Source organism: Rhinolophus hipposideros, assembly GCF_964194185.1.
Source record: "Rhinolophus hipposideros genome assembly, chromosome: 2".
In the NCBI taxonomy this organism is placed as follows: Eukaryota; Metazoa; Chordata; class Mammalia; order Chiroptera; family Rhinolophidae; genus Rhinolophus; species Rhinolophus hipposideros.
The window spans coordinates 79,910,561-79,920,912 of NC_138048.1; the positions used below are offsets into that span (position 1 = coordinate 79,910,561).

General features: G+C 36.9%; 1 protein-coding gene across 1 annotated transcript; it reads right to left on the minus strand.

Annotated features, from left to right (window-relative positions):
- Positions 1-1,718: 1,718 nt before the first annotated feature.
- On the minus strand, positions 1,719-9,254 carry OTOL1 (otolin 1; the record flags this gene model as incomplete). The annotated part of the gene is made up of 4 exons (XM_081070446.1): positions 1,719-2,617; positions 3,270-3,341; positions 6,114-6,203; positions 8,888-9,254. The coding sequence occupies 4 exons, from the start codon at positions 9,252-9,254 to the stop codon at positions 1,719-1,721; spliced, it is 1,428 nt and encodes a 475-aa protein (XP_080926572.1).
- Between the last annotated feature and the right edge of the window lie 1,098 nt (positions 9,255-10,352).

Consider the following 10,352-nt stretch of genomic DNA (forward strand, 5'->3'; position numbering starts at 1 on the left):
AGATATAGATATAGATATAGATATTATATATACATATATATATATATATATATATATATATATAGAGAGAGAGAGAGAGAGAGAGAGAGAGAGATCCTAAAAGAGGGGGGGAAATGTCAAGAGTGAACTTACCCCAGCTGTTAGGTAGTCCTCAGATAAGAAATAATGCAACATTTCCAAAATTAGCATCCTATACAACACTGTTCCATGGGATGTTACTGGATGAGTTCTATACTCAAAATAAATATGGAATCATTGGATAAAACAAAAGTATATTTCCTTTCTGTGGGGATGTCAGAAACTACATTAACGTTCTTTATGAATCTTCAAGAAGGAGATGTAGAATATTGCCTTCCCAACATTTGTCTGACACAGAACACACTCTTTCCCTGGTAGCTCATAATATCAACTTACAGGAATAGTTTTCTTCTAAACACAGTTTGGGGAATACTATATCTATAGCTGTATCTATATCTATATCTGTATCTGTATCTATGAGGTAGAGGTAGAGGTAGAAAGATAGAGATAGAGATGATAGAGATAGAGATAGAGATAGAGATAGAGATAGAGATAGAGATAGAGATAGAGATAGAGATAGAGATAGAGAGATAGAGATATGAGAATCTCAAAAGTGAATGATGTTTGTAGAAGTTTCATTTTCTGGCAGAGCAAGACCAGAAAGTTCCCCATCATCCACTCCCAGATTTGATTCACCAAGATTTGCAAATCTGCCTAACTACATGCCTTCTTGAACCAAATTCAATTTGATTTCAATAACTTTGCTTCTCTAAAAATGAGGCTGCTGAATTACTATACATTCAGTTATCACATATTCACATTGCAAGCAAATTCCCAAATACCCACCTGTTCCAACAGTGTTATCACTGAATAACAGGAATTAATTATTACAGAGATGATGATAATGAAGCTAACAAATTTATCCAAATTAAATGTACTTCCATGAAGAAACAGCTAAATTTTTAGATCAGTAATGATCTAATTTTACTTTTGAATCTTTGGGGAATATTCAGTTTTTCTAAGCACCATAATTTGATAAATGGTTGGGTCTTTGCTATGAATGAGCAATATCTTTAACTTTCTTTTTACCTTTTACCCAACACACAAGTCCATATAACACAGATATTTTTGTGATCAATCTTTACACACTGATTAACTTTAAAGATATATTAGCCAATCTTTAACATTCTTTCTGTTTTTCTCCCTGAATTAAACTAATATGGAAATAGCTCCATTTTGTTGTAAGGCAAACCCTCAACAGAATTAAAAACTTTTAAGAAATACGTGCCCATCATATGTCAACTATTAGCCTCACATTCACACAGAAAACAGTTACACACATTTATATGACATAAAGATGATATTTAGTAAGAATATATTTATTAATTACAAATCTCATTCATATTTTATATACATATATTATTAATTATTTAAACAGCATGAGAAATGCTATTGCAATGCTAAATGAGAAAGGCTATCTACTAAATTAATAGACATATGCTCTCAAGCATATAGATATTTCTTAAAAAGGTGGTATCTTAAAATAGAAATAGTAATTGACTAGGTGATAGAATTTTTTCTTATGTTTTTTTGTATTATTTTTATAATAATAGAAAAAATAATGAAAGCTATTGTTTTCATTAGTACTGTGCTATGATGGTACCTGACTTATTCCACCGACTAAACTACCGTGTTCAAGTTTATGGTGAAATTCCAGGAGTTTCTTCTGGGTACAAAAGGAACCCAGTAAAAATGCTGTCATCCTCTGCACTGACATACACCCCATTCCAATCTTTTGAAACTTCTAGCCAGACTTGGTCCCCTACATTTAATTTCAGGATGATGAGGAGAGAGGCCTGGTCTATTTCATGACCATAGAGCGTTTCTCTGGACTTGAACTGCTTCTTATTCCAGGCCACCAGGCTGATCCGAACAGGTAGGGCCCTCACCGTGACATGGTAGGAAAAAACATATGCCCCAGGAATACTACAGTTAAACTTCCCCGTGACAGGGCTGTAACTCCCTTGGTCATTATAGAAAACCTTGTCAAATTTGATAGGGGCATTGGGAGGAGGGAAAGGCTTTGATAAAGCAGCGCTGAAAGCCGACTGTGGGACTCTGGCCACCTCCCCCTTGGAGCCTTTGAGTCCCCGAGAGCCCTTCTTCCCAATAGATCCTCGAACCCCTTTGCTCCCAAGCTCACCCTTTGGCCCCACAGGTCCCACCAGACCAGGAGGACCTAACTCTCCCTTTTCTCCTTTAGCTCCTGGATCACCTTGGGCCCCAGGCAGGCCATCTGGGCCACTTTTGCCTTCCGTTCCAGTATCTCCTTTGTTACCTTTCTCTCCTTTCATTCCCACCTCACCTTTTTCCCCTTTTTCCCCCCTCTCCCCGGATTCTCTGCAGTAGCCCTTATCGCCCTGCTCCCCTTTCTCCCCTTTAGCCCCAGGTTCTCCATGCAAGCCTGGTGAGCCCAAAGCCCCTCGGTCTCCTTTATCTCCTTTGGTACCATTGACAAATGTATCCCCCTTTGAGCCTTTTTGTCCTTTCACTCCCGCCAGTCCAATGTCTCCTCTATCCCCCTTAGGACCACGTCCACCTGGAATGGAAAATTAAAATAATGTTTAAGGACCACATAGGCTATGAACAATATACTATTATCACAGAGCCCACAAAATAGAAATAAAACCTATTAACAAGGCCTGGAAACCTGGTTCTTGCCTCAGTAATGGCTGTGTGAGAGACTCTTACACTGAACCATTCATAACATGCTACTGTCTCATAAGGGGAAGAGATAATGCCACTGAGAAGTGATAGCTTATTTTTAGATCTCGTATAGTTTGATTTTTTTTTTAATTTTAGGATAATGAAGAGTATTAGAACTATAGTCGCCCATTGTATTCCATTACACTTTGCATTTTGACCCAAACCATGTATTCTAAATCTCCATATTATCCACCCAAACCCCAAATCTTACAAACAAAGAAATTGAAATCCATAAATACTCAGGGACTTTTTTCCCCAAGGACAGCTAGGAAGAGAAACAGAGGTCAGATACTTTTACCTGGTCTCCAAATTCCTATCCCAGTGCTAGCTATACTCCAGCAAATCAGTACACTGAATTATTAGAAGAAGAACAGCAACTTATATTTCCACCTTACCACTCTGATAACTTTAAATGCAAACAGGAAGAAAATCAGCGGCTATATTCCACACGTGACTGTACACAATAGATATAGTTTGTGCTCTACCTGGTTCTCCAGGTTTTCCTGGGTATCCTGGAACTCCACTTGTTCCTTGGTCCCCACGTTCTCCCTTTAGTCCTAAAATGATACCAAGATTAACTTTCTTCCAACTCTATTAGTTATGACATAGCTAATATCCATGTCACAAGCATGTCACATTCTAATGCTTCCTTTACCAAGATGTGTAAAGATAAAATAATGTGGAAAATTAAGTTATTGAGCATCACTAGGAATATTTTATTTCAATTTTTGGTAAACCATTTAAAGGAGATTTGGGGTGAGTGTCAATCTCTTCAAACAGAGCTCAGCTTTTCCCTCAGCATTCCCTCAAATCTCTCACAAAGCTCATGACATTCTGCCTTGTGTTATATACGTACGTACAAGTATGTGTGTTTTTCTGATTATGAATTTTGAATGACAGTTAAAATGTCCTCTCCTCTATATTCCCCACAATGCCTGAGATATAGTGCCATGCACTATGTAAGCATAAACGACACAACACCCTGGAGTTGGCTAAAACTTATGATAACAAAACCCATCCAGGAAATAAATATACGTGTATATATAGTCCTTGACACAGAGTATCAAGGGAAAGCCAATTTTCACTTTGTTTAAAAATTTTTTTATATACTCTTTGTACAAATTATAGAGCTGTGAGAATTTGTGTCAGAAAACAATTTTATACTGGACTTGGCTGAGGGCCCATCCTGTTACATTGCTGCCACACTAGATTTACTTTAATTGCAAATAGCAACAATAATAGCAATAATAATAGCTAAGTCTTATTGAGCACTACTTTGCACCAGGTAATGTTCCAAGCTCTTAATATGATTTTTAAAATTTAATCCAGCCTTTTTAATGTAATATTAATTTTTATTTGATATTAAATCCTATAGCAGGGAGGCTCATGTAACAGAGTATATTTCATCAATTAGGACATTTTTCATTTACAAATGTTTATAGCATCTCCCTTCAAGGAAGATATTTTGTCACTGCTTTTATCCTGGAAGAAACTGAGACATGAAAAAGTTCAGAAATGTGTAGCCAAACATGACTGCATATTACTTGGTTGGCATCAATTTGCCAACCATATTATTTATGATATAACTAACATTTTTGTTTTCATTTTTGCCAGGAAAAAAGAAACCCTAAGTCAAGTTAAAAGTCATGAGAAGAGACACCCCCAAACTTCACAAGACCAACTACAGAAATCCCACCATAAGCCGCTCAGCACAGTTTAAATTTTAATGGTAATTCCACTTAAAATTTAACATTTGGAAATCAACCCATAGGCCATCAGGAAAATGTCTGTATGTGTTTGGAGAAAACCCAACCCTGAACGAAAGCAAAGGGCCAGTTCTATTCCCAGTTCCTGTCGACACTCATATTGACCTTTATTGGAGAATTATTCTGGTTCTCGAGTTCACTTAAGGATTTTACCAGCTTACACTGAATTTACTCAATCAGGTTGTGATTAGCCAGAATGTAGTCATTCCATTCGTTTATTTTTTTAACCAAGAGTCTAAGCTAAGTCTGGAAATAAAAGAAAAGTAGAGGTGCCATTTTATCGACTGGCTGAATGAATTTCTACTTTTGATTCTTCATCAAAGCATATTCTTAAGAAACTTATTTTATGACATTTCCCTGTTTTTTCTTCTACTTCCAGAAGTCTAGCTTCCAAAATGTATAAATCACTGGGGAGGTTCATCACTCATCTTTGTTTCACAGGGTTGTCTGCTAACATAATTCAGTCACAAAAGGATTAAATGTTTCCGCAAACGAAAATCGCATAACTGACAAGTGGGAAGTAGTTCTCGCTTTACTTTAGCATCTTTTTTGAATAATTACTTCACTGAATGTCCTACTAGATATGAGTTAGGCAGTTCCTGAGCCATGTGCCGGGTGATGTGTAGATAATATTAGATCTTCTGACATGTGACACTGAGGCTAAAACACTTAGATGGATAGATAGTATATCTATAGGCTGGCGGTATTCACCGAGGAATTTCTTAGTGTCCCAGTGAATGTGTAACCTGCCCTCAATACCTCGAAGCACTTACAAAACCAGGGATTTCCCAGGCAGAATGCCCTCTTTACTGATACATCAATGGAATTATAGAATTGCTGAGCTGGAAAAGACCTATGAAAGCACACAAAGCTATGAGTCTTCTTTGAAAAATAAACAAGATATAAACAAATATCTAGTTCATTCCCCTCAATTTCCAGGTGAGGTTACTGTTAGGTGATTGATTTCTTCCATTTGAATTTAGCTCTCTTTCCACCATTGACACGACCCCTGATTTGAGAGTGAACCAAAGGATACATCATATTCTCCTTAGCAGGCAGGCTATCCACCTAAGTGGAAGAGAATTGCCTGTTCTAGTTAGTTCTATCTAGTATGAAATTAATTTGCATCATGAAGAAGAGCTCACGTGGGAGTAAATAGGGAAGGACCCATCCCCAGAAATGATGCCCTGTGGGTCCCAGTCACTGAATCAGCTGGGAGGCCAGTAAGAAATAGAAAAGATGTGTGAGAGTGTGTGTGTGTGTGTGTGCGCTCTCTCGCGCGCGTGCGTGTGTGTGTGTGTGTGTGTGTGTGTGTGTGTGTGTGAGAGAGAGAGAGAGAGAGAGAGAGAGAGATGTTATCAGCCAAGTTTAAAATTTCTCAATTGGCCATTAATAAAGTTAACATTTTTTATGTCAAATGTAACTCACAAATGCTTAACCAAGTTTTATATTTTTAAAATTGACATACCTGCAAAAATCTGGCATTGACTTAGCAAATTGCTCTCTAAAAAATGATACAGAAGATCTCTTCAGTTTTGACATGAAATGAATATAATTACCTACCCTTCTCTCCTTTCTGGCCTTTGGGACCTTGGGGTCCAGCAACTCCTGGTGGCCCTGGGATCCCCATATCACCAGCCTCTCCCTTAAGACCTGGAAACGAGATTTTAAAACTGTTGAGATAGAAAAATTCTCTTTTGAAATTCATCAGTTCAGAAAAAAAAAAGCAGCCATTTTATTGAGACCAATGACTGTCAGTGTCTTATTGATAAAATCTGAATGAGAATAAACTACTACAGAATTCTGAGGACAATATTTTTGTCAGATTTGCAATTTTGTACTACCTGAATAGATAAATAGAGCACATTAGTACCTGTCACTGGATTCATGGCAGTGATCTAATGAGTCAGGGAAGCAGTGCTGTATCCAACAAGAACAAAATGATTACCTGACTCTTAATCTCAAGTGGACCACACATTCAAGTTGGAAGTAAAACCACAATACCTAGCACTTTTGGTTTTCCCACTCACTCACTTATGCATTCACTCAGGAACTCTTGTGGAGGCTTCCTATGAACCAGCACTAGTTCCCACTAGGTGTTAGGAATTAGCCATCAATATTCCAGCAGTCCTAGATCAAACTGATGGTCACCAGAGGGGAGGGAGTGGAGGGATGGGTGGAAAAGGGGAAAGGCATTAAGAAGTACAAATTTTCAGTTATAAATAAGTCATGGGGATGTGATGTACAACATAAGGAATATAGTCAATAATATCGTAATAACTATGTATGATGATACATGGTTACTAGACTTATTGTGGTGATCACTTCGTAAGTGTGGGATCACTGTGTTGAAATTAACATAATATTATATGTCAACTATAATTTTTTTTAAAAGATTCATTCAAAAACTTGAAAGAAAAAAAATTCCAGCAGTCTCTACCTTCATGGAGTTGAAAGTCCATGAAAGATAAACATTGAACTAATAACCACACAAATAAACAGATATTGCCACAGTGTAGTTAGTGATGTAAAGAATCAGAGGAGACATCCCAAAGAAAATGGTATTAAGCTCAGACCCAATGAATAAATTAGGATTTGAGTAGGTTTATTTTTATTTTCAAGTCTGTTTAATGTTGTGGTTATACTAGATTTCTAATTTAAAAATCAAAGCTAGGTTTTTGAAAACGTTGATAAAGCCAAAATGAATACCTCTTTATGAATCTCAAAAACAGGATCCTATCAGGATCAGAGTATTTGATGAAATAGGAAACACCTGCTATGATAGCTGAGAAAATAAACACAGTTTATTGAGTACTTATTCTATTCCAGGCACCACACTGAGTCTTTATATGTATGAACTTACTCAGTTCTCTTGATGATTCTCTGAAGTTGATATTATTCTTATCCCATTTTATGATTGTGGAAACTGAGACTTAGAAAGGAAATAAAATTCCCCCAAGGGAGGACCATGATACACTCACCATTCTGATCTCTTCAGCACTGTGCTCTATGCAGAGTAAGACATATGGGTGCCCTGGGCAAGCTCGTGACTTGGCACACCTTCAAAGTACTTGTCGTATGTATTTAGAGGAAAGGCTGAGCTCTGAGAACAAACCAACTAAGTCCACCAATGGTTAAAACACAAGCCTTGATGTTACAGACCCACAGACTTAAAAGACAGTTTAGCAACCAGCTGTGTGTACTTGACCATGCCCTTTGGGGTTTTCACCCCCAAGCAGCTTGCCAGCCAGATACGATACTAAGAGAAATTCTGGTAAATACAATTTTCTCAGTCTCATCACATTTCCAATAATATTTTAGCAACCCTGAATTCTTGGTGTGCCGAACCATTGCTCGGCTCCTTTACCCTTTTATTTCAGCTCTGCATAAACATTGAGCACATTTCCCAAAAGTTTCCTACAATTAGATGAGATGAATCAAAACCTTAATGAGGATATGTAATTCCTGATTTTATAACTTCAAATTCTTCAGGCAAGACACAACAAATATTTATATGTAATTTTTTCAGGGAATAGTGAATTTGCAATTGACATTCTGATCTCAATTTTACCTTGAATTCTCTGCCATATGACATGTAAAAGCCGAAATGTATTACAATAAAATGGAGATTGTATCCATAATGTATACTTGAAAGACATCTGAAATTTTGAAATATGTAACCATGAAGTTCAACGGAGAACATTGCTGGGCAAGATACAGTGTTGACGCAGAATTTCAATGAGAAGCAAACCGAATCCTGGCTTTATTCTCCATCTCACACGCATTCCATATCTAATCCTAACTACAAATAGCACTCCAAAAATCCATTAGTCAGCACACATTTTTACCAGATAAGAGAATTTTCATTTTCACTTTTATGTATCAGCCATTAATGAAAACATTGTACTGGTAGTGGACAAGGGTAACTTGAAGAGTTACACACTGGCATCAGGGGGGTTGGGGGGTGGCCTGGTCTCTGCTCTAACCAGCACTGTCCAATAAGTTCCTGCACTGTGGACATGCTGTATATCTGTGCTGTCCTGTAGGGTAGCCATGGGCCACAAGTGGCTATTGAGCACTTGAAATGTGGCTTGTGTGATTGAGGAACTAAATATTTAATCTTATTTAATTTTAATTTTAATATTTATTAATAGCCAAGCAGGAGGCTAGGAGCTACCACACTGGGCAACCCATTTGCATTTGTCATAATGTTATGCCTAGACCTATCACCATTTGCATGATAATGTAGAAACCCTTGGGGCAATTCTACCTCCAAGCCACCTCTCAACCTTAAGGATGTACAGGGGACAAATGTGGCTTCATCTATTTTCAAATACCTGGCTTTCCAGTCTTTCCAGGTTCTCCTTTTTGCCCTGGTATGGATGAACAACAATCACAGCAATTCAAAAAGAAATCAGCCGTGTCAAGAGTGAAGTTTTCAAAGGGGAACAGAGTAGCAGTTCCAAAGGCAGAATCTAGGACGGAGGGGTCAGGAGTCGGTTCTGCCATTTTAGTCTCTTCTGTGAAGAGGGTTTCTTCTTCTTCTCCCAGAGGTAGGTCACTGGCTGGCTTTAGACCCTTCAGCATCTCTTTTCCCTCAGATTTCTTCGTAAATTTGGTATATGGCGTGGTCTTTGCCATTGTGTCCATGTCAGCAATAGCCAAAATAATTAAAATGGCACAGAGCCAAGAAAACATCCACATAATTGAGGCTGTAAGAAAGATATAATAGGAATAGATACACATATTATATGAGACCCAAATGAAAGGACTAAGTGATATAAATACATATTTATAGGAAAGAAATATGTATATATAAGTACGATCTAGAAGAATGAACAGTATGTATAATATTGAATGGTATTTTCATGTATTTTGATTCAAGCAAATGTGTGCTTGAATGACAACAGAATATTTTATTTACTTAAAGTATTTATTATAAGAAACGTTTTGCTTCAATTCTCTTTCTGGTTGTTTTCCTTGTATTACATGTTCTAAAATATTGTTCTCAGTCATTCAAATTATCTTGCCAAATAGCAAACATGATCTATAATAAATGCAACATGACTTAATAGCTCATATACCGTGGGGAAAACAAATATGTATCATTTCCTGACTGACCTTACTCAGATTTATAGGAATCAAATACATTTGTATTAGAAGGAGATGAGAAATATTGAGCTGAATAGCTTATTCCAGCAACCTCAATTATTTCAAGAAAATAGTGAAATAATCCTTAAATCTACTAGGGATAATGGTCTTGTTGTGAGAGCAACCTTTTAGAATCCATTGTAATAAATGGAGAGAGAAAGAGAGAGAGTGCATTAAAAAATCATAAATGTAAATATATGCTATGTCCTTATTGTCTTTACATGTCATTTAATTCGCCAGTTCCTTGCTATATAATGTAAGGACTTTTTTTTCTAAAAACTCACATTTATCCTTGTATTATTTTAATGGGGCAAATAGTGGTTATTCTTATTAAGGCTTTTATCAATGCTCAAAGCGATAGGATATAAGGTTCCCAGTGAAATGATATTTTGATGGTTCATTGTATTCCATTCCCCAGCAACTTCCAGAGTCCAGTGAGAACAGGAAAGCTACAGTTTAAAATGCATAGTTTTTTATTGGAAAAGGAAAGAGTAGTTAGGATAAATAGTAAGAGAGTAAAGAGAATGGTAACAAGGATAATAACACTTACTATCTAGAGAGAGTTCTTACTATGAGTCGCTGCCTTACATTCATCAAACCAATTGGTTTCAAAATAGCACTGGCAGGTAGATGACACACTATCATTCACCT